The sequence below is a fragment of the Neolamprologus multifasciatus genome, chromosome 14, assembly GCF_963576455.1.
Source record: "Neolamprologus multifasciatus chromosome 14, fNeoMul1.2, whole genome shotgun sequence".
NCBI classification, from domain to species: domain Eukaryota; kingdom Metazoa; phylum Chordata; class Actinopteri; order Cichliformes; family Cichlidae; genus Neolamprologus; species Neolamprologus multifasciatus.
In genome coordinates, this window is record NC_140452.1 from 19,661,841 (window position 1) to 19,678,692 (window position 16,852).

Here is a 16,852-nt window from a genome sequence, read left to right on the forward strand (position 1 = left end):
TCCTGAGCAGCCACTCCACCTTTAACAGCCTTCCTCCAGAATATCTACTGTATACCTTTTGGGACATTTGCACCTGTGCACATTCCAAAAAAAGTCTCAACACATGTATTTACACATCTTGCTTTTACTGACTTTCAAACTATACTTCCACCACCCCATGTTCTCTTCCATCTGCTCCTTACACTCAATGCACACTTGCTTCTTGGTACAAAAATACTATTTAACGCATGTTAAAATGTGTTCTCTTGCTTTTGCGATGACAGGCTTAGTACTTAAAGTGCTTAAAGATACAGTGTAGACACAACACTGGTTCATCCCTTGAGTTAGGTTTCTTTAATATCCTTGAGTGATTCATAGGTCAGTGTTAAAATGGTCAGGTACATGGACTGGACTGAAATTAGGTGAAAAAGCAGCCAATGTCCAACGAAAAACTATAAAAGACCTTCAGAAAGCCACTTTAAAAAAATGACTTTTGCACAGCACTGCATATTCAACACTAGTACTCAAAAGCTCTACATCCTTTTAAAAGTTGGCTTACAAAAGGTTCAAATAGAGACATTAACATCAGACTTTGTTCTTTTTTCTAAGCTGTATAATGCAAATTTCTTTTTATTTAACAGATGGCCAGTATGACAAGGAAGCCATTCTCTCTATGCTATCAAAAAAAGACTTTGGCAGTTTCAGGAAGTCTGTGAGAAGGGAACACGTATCCTCACAGTTTTCCGGCAAAAAGACACTCCTTCACTGCACAGTAGCCAGCGGTGATTCAGAGAGTGTCAAGCACATCCTGAATCTGGGTGCCGAAGTCAACTGTACGACTGCTAAAGGTTACACTCCTCTTGTTATTGCTGTTCTGCAGAGGTATGTATAAGCCTGTGTATGTTGTCTTAGATCAGTTACAAGCAACTAAGGGACAATGCCGTGCTAACAACTGCCTATTTTGATCCTTAGTTTAACCAGATTTCCTGCTCTTCTCTTCAAAGTTTAAGGAAAGCACTGAAAATGAGGGAAATACAGTTTTTGCTTTCTTACTAAGAACTAGAGGAAAAGTTTGATTCAGTATTACTGTCATTGTCTTTTTATTATACCGTATCTATAAAACTCTTACAAATATTGAGAAATGTTATAATAATCTTGATGTTAAAATTATTTATGGCATCCCATTTGTGCAAAATATTTATGCATTGATTGGTAGAAAGGCATAAATATCCAGTAAACATGTATTTTCTGAAACTGTTTTTATCCACGTATGCAACAAAGTCTTCACACGCACAGAGATCAGAAAATCATCTAAGTGATTAAGTGTGCTTGAACTATTGCCCAAACATCCCTGAAAACTGCAACATCGTCTCTACTCTAGTTGCTTGATTGCAAAACTACATGCACTTCATGATATCTCTGACTCTTGTTCCACGTCTGGTAGGCATGGGTCACTGCAAAAGTTTAATGTAGTGATTTGCCCACGTTCCCCCACTATTTATGTTTTTTAAGCAAAGTCAAGCTTGTCTTGATCCTGATGAGGTGGCATTATGTAGTTTTCTGAAGTGTAGGACTGTTTTATTTTTAAGTTGTTAACTTATTTTCAACAGGCTATATGACATCGTCTCTTTGTTGCTGGAACATGGCGCAGATGTGAGCCTGGGAGATGAGGATGATTGGACACCACTCCATTTTGCAGCTCAAAATGGCGATGACAGGACTGTCCGACTCCTGCTGGACAAAGGTGCTGTCATCAATGCCCAGGAAAAAACCGGCTGGATGCCCTTCCACCTGGCCTGCCAAAATGGACATGAAACTGTGGTGCGCCTGCTGCTTTTGCGACAATCGCAGGAAGCTGTCGTAGAACAGGAGAAGGCAAACGGGAGGACACCGCTCCACTTGGCCTCCATCTACGGGCATCTCAGTATCGTGAAACTCCTCCTAACTCATAGAGCAGATCCCAATGCGACAGACAAATGTCTGTGCACTGCTCTTCACCTATCAGCCGAGGAAGGCCATAACAGAGTAGTCAGACAGTTGATACAGAGTGGAGCGACCGTTGACATTGCAGACAGCAAAGGGAATACTCCACTTCACCTGGCTGCTCTGAAGGGTCATACAGGCATATGTAGGCAGCTGTTGTCAAACGGAGCCAACCCAGATGCCACCACTATCCAGGGATGGACCCCCATGCACCTGGCTGCCCTAAAGGGACATGAAGCAACACTGGTCCAACTGGAGAGTCAGGGTGGTTGTGTAAATGCAAGAGGTGAGAATGGATGGACTCCACTACACCTGGCCTGTCACCAGAGTAAGCCAGATTTGGTAGCAAAACTCTTGTCAGCCAAGGCTGACCCACATGTCACAGAGGAGAGTAAAGGATGGACACCACTACATGTGGCCTGTAACAGTGTGAGTTTTCCAAGTGTCCTCCACTTGATATTCCATGGCGCAAATGTCAATGCTTTAAATTATGGAAATGCCACACCTTTACACCTGGCTGCCCAGCACGGCTGTGTACCCATTGTAAAAGCTTTACTGATGAATGGAGGAGACGGGACACTGCTGGATTCTTCTGGAGCCACAGCTTTAAATGTAGCTCAGCAGAGTGAAAAGTTGGAAATAGTGGAATTACTAGAAAATGGATGTTAACGATCATGAGGATGACAATATAATGGAGAAGTTGCACTATAGAGGAGGGATTATCAGGCAACTTAAAGCACGATATTGATGATTTTTTCACAGAAAAAAGACCAGTTTTGCAACGCATAAGAAAACCAAATAAATTTCACAAACCCATCTATATTTTGAATGTTGTCAGACCATTGCACAATTGAAAGCAGAAATCCATTGCTGTCCTTGCTTAAAAAAACAGCATCCGATTTTTACAGTAATTATTTCCCGTAAATTCCACAGACGTGCCACACGATCAGGCATTTGTATTGAAAATAATTACTTTAAACTCTGTGAATGTTTGACAGGGTCATTATTGTGATAAACTGTAGTGAGCCACCCACATGGGGGTCACAATCAGGTGAAGTATACTATTATGACAAAGTATATTGATTCTCCTTATTGAATCCCTGTGCTTGTTTGCTTCTTTATGTGTGCTTTCCTGTCGACTGGAAGATAGAAATGATATAGTAAAAAGTGTTGCTGTTACTCTTTTGGTTAAACCTGTCAGACTTTATGCAAGTATTATTTGTCCAATCTGGTTAAATGACATATATCAGAATCGACATAGCCATTTTTAACAGCTCCATGTGAGAATTTGTGATTAAAAATCCATGTATGCTTCATGACCAGCCGCGATAATTCCTTACAGACTGAAGGAGTCACTTCCCAGCATGTGACACACTCATTTACCACAGTGACACCTTATTAAATTGAAATGAAATGCATGGTTTTGGGAGCTGTATTGACCTACACATTCACAGGGTTTTTCCTGGAACCACAGTGACTGACATAGATGTAGTGCTAGGAGCTGAGCTGAATCAAATTACTGTAAATGAACAGAGCAGAGGTATATTTGACCTGAGCTTGGATTTTTTTTAATATGTTGCTAAGTGAATGTCTGCTGTATGATTTTTAAATTGCTATTTTATTCCAAGTTCATTTTCCCCTTCACAGCATCTCTGACCCTGAGTAAATTAAGTGCTGTCTGTTTACTTGTGTGGGTTTTCCTTCTGTGTTGATTTTGATTACATCGTGACAGCATGAAACCATCAGTCAAGTGCGTTCTTTCCTTGGGCAGCAGGGACACAACACTCTTGGTTGTGAAAACAACTCCTCCCCTTGCTCATCATGTTCAAGGTGGCAAAGGTGAAGGCAAACAGCTTAGTGTTTCACAACGAGACATCCTTAACTAATGCGTGACATCATGGTCGCTATATCCATCTTTTAATTACAGTCTGTGCTTTGAACCACTTGACTAAAATACTAGAGTCTCAATACAAACTATAACTTATAGAAAACAGTCAAACCCTTTCCTTTAAAACCATAAGATTTTTGTTTATTTACACCTGCAAACAAATTCTAATGATTTTCACAGATTTTTCCTCCTTCCTATATGCAAAGTCCTGATTTATAATGTCATGTAGTTTTATATCAGAAACCCAACAAGGTGAAGTATATTGTTGACCCTATTTTCATTGAACAGAGTTTGAAAAACAGGCATTGTGTTATGGAAAGAATCTCTGTTGCAGAGTTCTGTTTATTTTAGGTCGGGTTGGATGTGAAGCAGATTATAGTTAAAGTGTCCTTTAACTGCAGCAATTCACATTTGATATGTATGGAGCCTTTAATGTCTAAAGAATTGAAAGCAAATCACATTTGTGTGGTTGTTATCCACTGTCAACAGTCAGATGACAATTTAACAGATGTGAATGACACTTATCCGTGGAAACCAGAGCTGTGTCATTGTGCAAACTGTCTAACAGCATTTCTGTCCTACTAGTATTCAAATCAAACAATTCACTTAAAAAACATGAAACAAACTATACAGGTCTTCTGATGCCACTTCCTAAAAACCTCTTGCTTTTCTTTAATCAAGCCCGCCTAAATCGATGATTCTGCCTCAACCTTTTTACACGTACAGTGACACTTTGGAAACCTTCTATCTTGGCCACTAATTGGGTTTGAAGGCACCTAAACAAATTTCATTTTCTAATAGGGAGACCAGCAGGAAGAAGATAATGCCGTGTAAGTTGCCACTAACGCAGACACCAACAGCATCAGAGAGAAAGAAGAAAATTGCATTGTTGTGGTCTTTAGCTTCACACTGCGTCCTGCTATGGTTCATCCACTTTTTTCTTAGTGAATGTATTAATTTAACATATATTATTCACAGAGAATTGAACAATAGCTTAATTAAACATTCTCTGATGTTCTTCCCCTCTGTGCTCTGATGTCTTGTGTGATGCAGTTATACAACTTTGTGGAGTTTTAATCTAAATTAAACTCAGACTTCACGGCCTAATTGCTTTGAAGTGACTCTAGCCAACAGTTCACGGTGATGTATTCACACCAAAACAAAGGCTCTACTGGCTTTGTGTAACTCTTTGCAATATTGCATACTAGTGCTTTCAAAAGCTTATCAAATAGTATCATGTGGATATGAGTCTGCTGATACATTTTTAAATCTCATTGTCTTATGCTGCCTTAACCCCTCATGCAGTGTTCAGAATATTTAGCCAACTTTTAAAGCATAAATGATGCAAAGAAGGACTCTTTGACATTCACAGCTCTTATTTTAATGATGGGAATTAATCTGGCCATTTACTTGGTATATTTAGCTTCTCAGAAGACAGCCATTATGCTCTCTGCAGAGAACCCTCTTTAGCAGGGTTAAACTCACCTTTGAGCTGAGCCCCGTGGTGTTAAGCAGCTGCAATCATGACTGATGCAGCTGTGTCTTTTGACCCAGGTGTGCAGCCTCAGCAAGGGCAAGCAGGCATCTTTGGTGCTTGCTACAATAATTGAGTGAGTGATCTGTCATGCCTCATGGGAGATGATTTTTTTTTCAGAGTGATGACATAGAAAACATTTTTTTGGCACTGTGATCTCTCTGTGACCTCTCGCTCTGCGAGAAGACCCCACCTCGGCCTGTCTAAATACCGAGCATTAGTGCTTGCTGTTTTTCACTTGAGTGAACCATCCTTCACATTATCAATTGAAGCATTTCGCTCATACCTGTGACTGTATTAAAAGTGACTTTTACATTGAAACAGTGAGAAATTAATCAACATGCCCAATTATGATTCCTTGAAGATTTTAAAATGGAAATGTGTATTCATATATTTTGTAATATAATCTAAAAACTACTGAATTATTACCTATTTTTTCTAGTTTATTCCTATTATGCTTTTATGCTTCATTTCCCTAGTGTTGTCGCAGCATCTCCCTCAAACGTAAAGTTAATACATCTCTAGTAATAGATTTGACCTGTGTTTCCTATTTTATTCTTCAAACTTATTTGTAGTTCAAAGAGTGTTAAATGATTTTATTATTGAAAGTTTAATATTTTTTGAGACTATATATTGAAAAAAAGAGAACTAACAGTCATAAGGCTGAGCAGTGATTTGAGTGTTTGAGTGCTGCTGAAGAGCATCATTTGCACATTAGTGCAGAGCAATTAGCCATTGTTTGGCTTTCTAATAATGTTTTTTTTGTGCTCAGCAGGCTATGTAAAATATCTTAATCAATGCTTTTAGCCTAGCATTGCCCCTCTCCAACTTACACAAAGCATGTCTTGTTTTTATTCTTTCTTAGAGATTGCTGAATTGGCTTTTAATGGATAGGTTAAAAGAAATATAGCATCTAAATATATAGTTTTGTCCTTGGGGGTTTACATTAGGGGTTACAACCAAAGACAATACACTTTGATTTTCTTGTACATATATTAATATGCTATTCTTTAATTGTTGTTACCCCAGCCTTGTCTGAATTGGCTCAATGAAAATTATCTCAATAAAACATTTAAATGTAATTGTCAAAACAGTCCAGGAAAAAAATGCTTTTAACAAGCAGCAAAGAACATTGTGTGTCATCAGGATTTCAATATAACCTGAGAGTAATTGGTAGGTTTTTCATTCTCCAGACTTTAATGGAATCATGGGAAGGACAATGAGTTTGATTATATGAGATTCACTTCAAGTGACAACGACAACTAGAGAAAATAAAAGTTCATATTCCTGGGATGATGGAGTTTCTGTCAAAATAAGCAATTTATGGGAAATATAAATGTTTTTCAACAACAACAACAACAACAATAATGATAAGAATGTATTTACATTAGGTCTACATTGGATCTCTAATTTCTATTGCACATGACCTTTATCAAGTAATTGAAACCAATCAGGAATATATATGTGAAGAAACTCTCCTGCATTCAGATGGCCTAATATAGAGAAGGCAAAGGAACAAAAAATAAATGCTCATTAGAGTTTCCCTGTTGTTTAAGAATAAATTAATGGATATCTTCAGAATAGACAAATAAAGTAGAAAATGTCTTGATTTTGAGTGCGTATGTGTGTGTGTGTGTGTGTGTGTGTGTGTGTGTGTGTGAGAAAGAGAGAGTGACAAATGAATGTATTCAAGCAAATTCCATTTAAAACACTGCATTTTATTTTGAAAAGCTGACATATTTTATAGTGCCTGATGTAGTTTGGTCTTTTAAGAGCATTTCTAGCATATTTTGTGTAAGAAACTGGGGCCTTACATGTGTTAGTATCCATGTGTTGTTTATGACATGAAAAACAACCGTGCTGATTTTGATGTTCTAGATAACAAAGCGCAGTGTGCCAGACATACATAATCAAAACCACAATGATAGAAGTAATACCTGGCAAGGTCATGGGTTGATAGAGCATGTCAGGTAAACATTTCAGCTTGGAATGATTTATGTTGGAACATAAGCTGAAGTTAGACTGTTCAGCCATTTTGTTAAAGTCAACACATACCTGAGTCCAGTGGGCTTGACAGAAAGGTCTTATTGACATTGTGCAAAACATCTTTCTCCGAGTTCTTCAAGGCACTGAACAACTTGGGGACAGCAAACACTTACAAGGTATCAAAAAGTATAGCAAATATTGAATTTTTTTTGCAGTGCAGAATAATAACACGAATACATATTTCCTATGTTAAGCAAACACACTGGACAATAATAATGTCCAAACATTTCTCTCCTTGGACAAGCTGCCAGTAGCACAAAGCCTAAGTTATGTAAAACATCACTCAGATACAGTGTGTTTCTGTTTTATTTCCTCCCACCTTCACCTTTTTACTTCTTGTTTAGATTGTATTCAATCTCTGCAGATGAATAAGATGAATAACAACTGTTCTTATACCGACAGCCAATATTGTGACTGCTCACTTCATGTCAGTCTCAACAGACTGTTTGGTAATCTCATGCCTTTTTGGGTGCAAGTCATGCATGGCATGCAGGATTGTCAGACATCATGTAAGCACACAAATTTACTGCATTGCACAAGATAGGACATGACATGGCTGTATCCCAACACAGCGTGATTCGGCTAAGGTAATATTTTCATTGTAAATTTATCTGAACATGAAGGTGACCTCTAAATATGTGCAGCTAAACAAAATGCTTTGGCAAACTGGCAAATAATGTTCAAGGTTTTACCTATTTCCCTATTTTATGCAGTATTATACAGTTTAAACAGTATGTTAACAGAGCATAATAATGCAGTCGCAGCAAACTCTTCAGTACCAACAAGGGTGTTGCACATTCCTTTAAATATGCAGGACTGTCTTCACATTGTAGCCACTGACATAAAGGTGTACAGTGTACGGCATTTTCTCTGTCTCATTGGAGAGTGACAGACTATATCAGAGCCATTACTGACTCCTATGAGAAGGTAATAAAAGTAAATAGGGAGAACTGCAGCTGATCTAATTCATTTTTACACACAAACAACAAAAAGGTTAGATTTGTTGTTTTATTAGAATTGCATTCAAGGTTTATAGAGCATTCTCATCTTTCTCAGTTTTTATTTGCATTAGTCATGTGCAGCAGGTCTTTAAGCTAAAATTCACTATGTACACTATAGCTCATGCTGTCCTGGACATCAAATATTCGAACGCTTGGGAAAAAAACCTTGTGCCACTTATTTAGATTTCCATATTTGTTTACACCCAAAGTTGTAGCAGAGCTATGTTTTAGCTTTAGCTTTAGTTTTATTTATTTTTTTAATATTTAAGTCAGAACATAGCTAACTTATGCTTCAGTGGGAAATCGATGTGGTAACTTACATCGTAACCTGAACTTGTTTTAAACTACGTTATAACATCCTGATGTGCTCCTCCAGATAAATGTAACTTCAGTGCAGTGCAGCCCAAAATAACTTGAATAACGTGGAATTTGTGGTGTAGCACTAAGAGGTGATAACAGTTACATCGTGGTTACAGTAGATTTCCTGAAGAAGTTTAAATGAAGCATAATCTGCTTCTTTTGGCCGCTCCCTTGTCACAAGGGGGTCGCTCCACATGTTTGATTTGGCAGAGATTGCATTCTTGACAAAACCTCAAATGGGATTTGTAGTGTATTTCCAGATGGAATCACACCAGTGACCATTTGATAAACCTTGTAAATCCTCTCTTCACAGCAGTTTTAATGTCACAATCTTGAGGTAAAGACTGATTCAATACATTCAATACAAGTGTAAATTAAGGTGAGAATCATGTCTTGGACTATTGGAAAGTGCAGAAAACCTTTAATTAGTCTCTGTCTGTGTAGATATAGTCCATCTTTAATCATTCCTCTTTCCATTTATTTATTTTTTAATATAGGAAAAACGTTGTAAAAGATCTAATAATACAAATAATTGAGGTTTTTAAAAACCTTTAACCTTCTTCTCTTTTGTAGTGGTATGCTTAGGTGACAGACGTGTCTCAGTAAATCAGACACAAATAATGACTGTCAGGCTGTATCTGTGATGCCTTAGCTGCAAGGATGTTGATCTGGTCTCTTGGGTCGATAGCTGATGACAAAGCAAAGACTGCCATAGTCTAAGGATGGGCAATGTGCCTCGGATGCTGAGAGGACAAGGAGTCAAGATAAAAAAACAAAACAAACTGAACCAAAAAACAATAGGACCAAAGATGGTATTTTCTGCATATTGTAAAAAAATGTAAGGGGTGTTTGCATTTTTTAGATTTATAATAAGTTATGAGTATAATATAATAGTATAATATTTCAGTAGTTTCTGTCTATCTATCTGTACTTTTTTTATAGCTCTATTCTTAATTCTCAGTCATTCTGCATATCTGTTGGGTTTCTAGGATATTCTCCAATCAATCAAAATCAAATTGTTCTCAACACTGAAAAATTAAAATTGCATGATCAAAGAAATGATTTTTTTAAATAAACCTATGAGTATGAAACTTAACAGCTGAGCATACTTACCTTAATTACCCACTCAAACCCACCATGGGTTAAGTTTTGCCTAGCAGTTTTAGAAGCTGTCTATAAGTTAGTTGATGGTCTTTAATGTTGTATGGATTGAAGTGCCGTTCAGATACCCAAGAATCCCAGAAGCTAAATTAAAGTAGCCCACACTCTTAGACTGCAGCCCCCTCTGGTTTCTGCTCCGTGGCTACTGGGTGACCCCTCATCTGGGGCTCTCCTCAGCTCTTCCCAGGAGGGTGGCACAGATGCCCCTCCAGTGGTCCTCCTTGGGCTCTCACACTCTGGGGCCTCTGGATGTCTGGAGCCTGGATCTCCTCCATGCCCTGGGGGACGGGGCTATGGCTCTCTACATCCTCTAGCAGACCATTACATGGGGAAACCTTTTGAATACAAGCGCGCTGATCCACACAGGTGTGCACACGGGTGTTCACTGTTCATAGACATAAACTACACCTTTATTGGCTGCTATTTCCAAGCACATTGTGCGCTGTCGGTCCTACATGCTGCACAACAACATTCAATATTTAGTATTTACTGCTGTTTACACTTAGCTAGATTAACGTGATGGTGTTTTCAAGTGAGTTTGACTTCGCAGTATTTAAATTTGCAATTTGTGTTTTTTTCTTCTTCTTCTTTTATTCCCTCTGATCCATAGACTGTCATGCATTATGTAGTAGCTTGGTTGTGGCACAGCACGAGTGGGTGTATCTTAAGCGGTGGCTGACTCAGGCTTGGCTCTCTACCATTGAAGTCAGATTACTAACGCAGATAGTTAACCTAGCTCTCACACACACGCTCTCCCACTGCCTGCTGCCAAGGCTGGCTGATAAAGAAGAAAGCTTTGATTGTAGATATTTTGCTTTGGTTGTTATGGCTTTTAAAATCACATATATTAAAGTTTAAAATTCACGATCCACCCCTCATTTCTTTATATTCTGCTTCCAAGGTGTTAGACTTATGCTCAAGCATAAAACAAGCACATAGAAGCAATATTAAATTGTATCTGTAGGTGTTTTTTCCAAGCAGCCTGTTTTTTCTATTGCTTTTGTTGAACAAAGTATGACAGGCATAAAATTATATTCTTGCACCAACAAGATGATCCCAAAAGAGCTACTAGCTGAAAACTTGGCATATCTTTGCATGTCGTCCAGTGCATCCTTCAAACATTTAAGAAAACTGCACAAGTGGATGTGCCAGGCTTTAAAAATCTATAAGAGATGAACAGTATCTGAAAATGATGTCTTTAAGAAATAGGGCCTGACACAGAACCTGAGAGATTCTATTGCTCCTGTACACTGGAGCCTCATCAGAAATGGTCTCAGAAAAAGAATCAAGAAACCATTTTTAAGAAAGGGAAACAGGGAGGCAAGGCTGACCTGTTGCAAGCTATACAAAACGAAACTTTGAAAGGCATAAAAACAGTATGCCTTTGCATGAACAGGGTGATTCTCAAATAGCTATTAGCTGAAAGAGAGAGTTTTAGCACTGAGAGTGTACAGCAATCTGTAAAACATAGTGGAGGTTCTGTTATGGTTTCGGGCTGCATCTCAGCTCAAAGCCAGTGTTGTAGACCTTGTCAAATTCAGAAACAATTCGATTTTGATCCACCACACAATACTTTTTGTGTAATCTTTGATTGGCAATGACTTCATTTTTCAGCATGACACTAATCCCAAACACACTCTGTGTGCAGAAGAACCCAGAGTGGAACACTATCAGTCGTAGGCTGACCTCGCCAGAGCCCGGACCTGAACATTATTGAAGCAGTGTGGGATCAACTTGACAGAGAACAGAACAGAAGGCAGAAATATCCAAAGATGAGCTTTGAATGACCTTCAAGAATTCTGGAGAACTTTTCCAGAAGATTACCTAAAGAAATTACAAGAAAGCTGTGTAAGATAGTTCAGGCTGTGTTGAAGAATGAAGGTGCTTAATGACTTTCAAGCTCATTAGAACTGTACAAACTCATTTTTGCTTCATATACTGTATTTTCACCTATGTTTGCACATTTCAGTATATTGCTGCATCTATTTCACACTAGCAGAATATAAAGAAAATCTTTGCAAGCACTGTATTGGTATTGGATTTTTTTATGGGGACTGGCCTTGCTTGCTGTTGATGTTTGGTATGTACTTGCTCCACACATTAGAAAATAATATTACCTTGCAGTCCTTTTAATGCCTTCTACACTCTTTTTTACATCTCATTCCTGATATGCATGCAGATGTAAAAGCTGTGGCCACAGTACTCCAGCCTCTGAACAACTTTATCCTTGAGAGAATAAATGGAGCGGAGTGAGTGTTACTTTCCCTGGTGATTTTCAAACAGCTAAGCAAATATTGCCAAACACAAATAGTCTCTCGGTAAGCTAAATATACAGAGGCCACATTATCCAGGAAAAACATTAAGCTGGGATAGGATCCATCCATCCATCCATCCATCCATCCATCCTTCGTGCTATTTAATTTCACTAGCTAAATTCTGGGCAGTATGATTGTCCCAGATCCCAGGTTTAAATCCAGTCTGGGGCATTCTTGCATGACTTTTTAAATTAGTTCAATTAAATTAAATTCAGTTTTATTTATAGAACTCCCAATCACAAGAACAGCCCCCTCAGGGTGCTTTATATTGTAATGTAAACACCCTGCAGTATCTGTTTTTTTCTCCCCGTGTCTGCTTTTAGTTTCTCCAGGCTTCAGTTCTTCAGACTTCCCACAGCCCAAAGTTATACGTGTTAGGTTTATTGGTGATTCCAAATTGGCCACAGGCTTGAATTTGAGTGTGAATGGTTGCCTGTCTCTTATATGTCAGCCCTGTAACAGATTAGTGACCTGTTTCTTGCCCTATGACAGCTGGAATATGCTCCAACATGTCTTTTGAATTCCAAGGTTTGGCCCTGTGGGTTTTCTATTTTCCCACTGGTTTTTGCCACTGATTTGGCTTACTGACCAGTTGACACTGTTTGCAGGTTTTCTGCTCTGAGCAGGCTTAGCTGGCTCTCACAAATGGGAACTCACCATTCTTGAGAGCCAGGGGGTATAGACTGAGTACTACAGCAGTCTGGTGAAGAATAACAAAAAAGAGGTCTAGGTTAAATACTGAAGAAGAGAGTGATGAAAAACAAATGTGGCGACTGAATCCCAAGCGCCCTCACCCATTTCATGAGTGAGGTAAGCAGTTATCAGGTGCACACACACCCACTCAAGTAAGGAAGGGAGAGTGACAGTTAGGGTGGAAGAAGAGAGACAAATAGAAGTTAGGACAGATGTGGAGGACTGGTCACACCATGACAAACACAGGCGCAACTGAGACAGGTAGGGTAGCTGTGCTCAAAACCATGTGGCTGTGTACTGTTGGAGTTTGACCTTTTTCTAAAGTGTCATCTGTCCTTTATCTTTTAGTTGGTGTATGGATCTATACACCAACTATTGATATAGATAAATGGGAATGCAAAAAAAACAAATACCACAAAGGGGCGCATACTGTAACTAATCTGTGGTAAGGTAATATTACTGAAGAAAAGACTGAGTAACTTTTCTTTGACTGAACAAGTATCTCTCAGCCTCTTGCGCAGTTACACATTGCTGACATTTTAAAACATCACTTTAGTGAACAAAGTGCACAAAAAAGAAAAAGAAAAATGAAAACAATAAAAATGTGAGAAATCATGACATTAATGCTGTACTAGAGCAAATCCCCCAGTCAAGAGTTTAGACAAGAAGAGCAATATTCATATTTTTAATGGGAATTTAATTGAACCTCAAAATCAATGCAATTATTTAATAACTGCTTATTTCCTTGAGTGGTGATTGAGCTGTTTGACAGCTACCAGTAAAAACACATTTCAAAAAGGTCAGACAGAAACTCTGTGTTTTTTCTCATTGTAGCACGAGATGATGACACAGACTTCTCTCTGATTCAAATGTTTTTTTTTTCTCCTCCTGAATAATGCATTATCCGCCTGACAAATTTTGTGAGATGAAGGAATGCATCACTACTAGCAATATGTTAGGGAAACAATTGTGTAAGTTTGAGGAATGACCCTCCAGCAGGAAAGGACCAGATATGGGGTAAAACACAGAGCTGTGGAAACCATTCTGATGATCCAGAGCAATATTCAACACCCCAAACCTCTCCTGTGCAGTCCTGCAAAATCCCAGCTGCATGCTGCTTGATGTGTATGATGCTGTTGGTTGAATGCTGATTTGTTGACAAGTGAGCCAGAACAGGGAAGGATTCTAATTTTAATGCAGTTTTGTCTCCAGTATTGATTTTCAACCTTATCTCTTGCACACAGAAACTTCTCCTGATTTTTATAATTTTTTGATGATTTTGTATACTGTAGGTAATGACATATTCATAAGGCTTCACAGTTTTTACACCTTTTTTTGCAGATTGGGGAACCTTTGACCATCTTCACCTCTGAGAAACTCTACCTCTCTAAGAGGATCTCTAATGTTTATACATCTGTTGCCGGTTATTTGTTAATTGGTTACAAAATGTTCCCTCAGCTACTTCCTTTTAGTGTCACTTACTTTTCCAGGCGTTTCTGTCTTTTTTATGATGTGTTGCTGTCATCAAATTTAAACTGAGTTAATATTTTTAACAATCCATTTGCCATTCAAGTCAACCACTCCACACAATCTCACTCAGTTTCTTTGGTACCAAGAAGAATCAAAGTGTGATGAGGAGAACGGGAGCAGTTTGTCAGAAGACATAAATTTGCACCTTCCAAGACAGACCTGTGACAGCATCAGTCACAACCTTTTACAAATTAATGTCTAAAAGGAAATGATAACCGCTGATTTGAATCCTGTATTGAATCCCAGACTGTCGGTAAGTTCTAGTCACTACAAGGTAAGGCAAACAGTATTAGCTTGCTTCCCAGCACTGGGATGGAAAGGAGGGACAGTCAAGGGGCTAATGCAAAGGCACAGGCCATTCATTCAGGCAGTCAAGGCTTCATCAGCCAGTTCCTCAGCAATCAAGGCACGAGCTAAGGCAGAAATGGAATGAATCCCTCTGGATTAGCACAGCCACAATTTTATTCTCATTTAGACGTGTCATCTGAACCTCAAGGTATATAAGACTTCAAAAAACACCTCATATGGAGTGAATTGTTGAGTGCAGGCTGCCCAGAAAATTATTAGTCATATGCAAGTAAAGATTGCAGCCTCTCACCTCAAGAAAATGTATTTAATGATGACATGGCCAATTGTAAAGTCTGAACAGCATGCAAGGAGAATTTGTTCTGCATGCTGATGACCACAACATTAATGCTCATGAGTATCTGTAGGCTGCAGGTTAAGTACAACTTAACCCAAGCTGGCAAAGACTCCAAGAATGTTGTGGGGATATCAAAAGTGGCGTAACATTCACTGCTGAAAAAGTTTGAACATTTCCCTAAACTCAGCAACAAAGACAACTTGAAGTAAAAGAGTTTTGTGGCATTCTTCTAGAGATAGTATGCAAAAGCTGGTGACTATCTTCCGGGACTGTTATATTTGGACTCTAGAGGAGTACATCCCCTTATGGAGAAGCTTCCTCGGTTTGCAGGAGAAGTCAATTGTAAGGACGAACATCTTTCATCTTTGTAAGACAGCAAAACTAAGGAACCTATTGAAAACTTATTGAAGCATGCAAATTAGTTCTGTAGGATTAGCATTTGTTGCGGATCAACGTAACATATAATCAAAGACTGATGACTGGCGATCAAATGTATGAACTGTAGAAGTGGAAAAAATATAACCATAAATTATAATGTATAAAATCCAGTTGCATGCAAATGCACATAGCTGGTGGTAATGAATAAAGTCTACATTCCAGCTCAAAGGAAACAAAGACAATAAAGACAGCAATGAGTCTCTTGAAAATCAGTGTTTTTGACCTTTTCAATGCACACTCAAGACCTGCTCTGGGGTAATGAAAATTATGGAAAGAAATCTTGCTAGAGAGTCTGTGGATGGTAAAATCAACCTTCACTTCCAAATTTGATTGAATGTGATGTGATCCCTGACGACAGGAAAGAGAGCCCATCCCTTGTAATGGCACAACATCACCGACAATTACAGCAAGTTGCAGATAAAATTCCCCCTTAAGGAGCCAGATGCTCCTTCCTCCTACTCTTGGGTAGAGATATCCTGTGGGTTGACAAGGTGAGGGAACAAATCAATGGCTCTTGCAGTGCGCCTTCTGCACAATGGCTAGATCTAGGATCGGTCACCGTGGGTGACGCCTGCCTGGGGACAGCCCATAAGCTGCCAAATGTCAGTGTTTTGAAAACACGTGCTGCACAGTGGCTGTGCATAGTTTTTAATCTGTGTCCCAGCAAAATTGTGATTAAGGAGCTCTCAATGACCTTACACTGCCTCTAAACTGCACTCCTGTCTTGCATTGATCTCTTGGGAAAATGTTGGATAAGAACTCAGACACAAAGGGCTCTTCCACTTAAGGGAAATAAGGACCACTGGTATTTTCCATCCTTCTGAGCATAAACCCCCCATCAGTTAAGAGCGGTATTTGATCAGAGTGCTAGCTATGAAGGTTCGTCCCTGAACAATCCCTCAGCTGAGGGATTCCGTCAAAATCAGAGTCAAAGACAGGGATGGGCCACATGCAGCCCACTTTTTTTCAACACTCTATTTTTATTGGTAGTTTTGTATATTTTTTACAAAACATTCAGACCCTTAACAAGTACAGAGCATCTAGGCTAGCAAAGACGCATGTATTAAAAAAAATACAAAAAAAAAATACATCCATTTATGGTACAATCAAATCAAATAGGTGAATTACAGCAATGATACATGGTACCAGAATTTATAATATTTTTCCATTCAAGTTAAGGTCCCATTTTTTCCAGTACTTCTCAAATTTAACAGCAGGAAGTCTTAGTGAAAAAGTCAGTCTCTCCATTGTGTAAATTTCCTTGATGATGCCTATCCAGTC

At 38.7% G+C, this 16,852-nt stretch overlaps 1 protein-coding gene across 1 annotated transcript in view; it reads left to right on the top strand.

Annotated features, from left to right (window-relative positions):
* The window catches only part of ankk1 (ankyrin repeat and kinase domain containing 1), a 29,685-nt gene extending 12,833 nt beyond the window's left edge, over positions 1 to 16,852 (top strand). The window contains exons 8-9 of the mRNA XM_085130464.1: positions 621 to 861; positions 1,590 to 16,852. Coding sequence (XP_084986590.1) covers positions 621 to 861; positions 1,590 to 2,631 — 1,283 coding nt within the window. The 3' untranslated portion in view covers positions 2,632 to 16,852. The remainder of the gene's footprint in view (positions 1 to 620; positions 862 to 1,589) is intronic.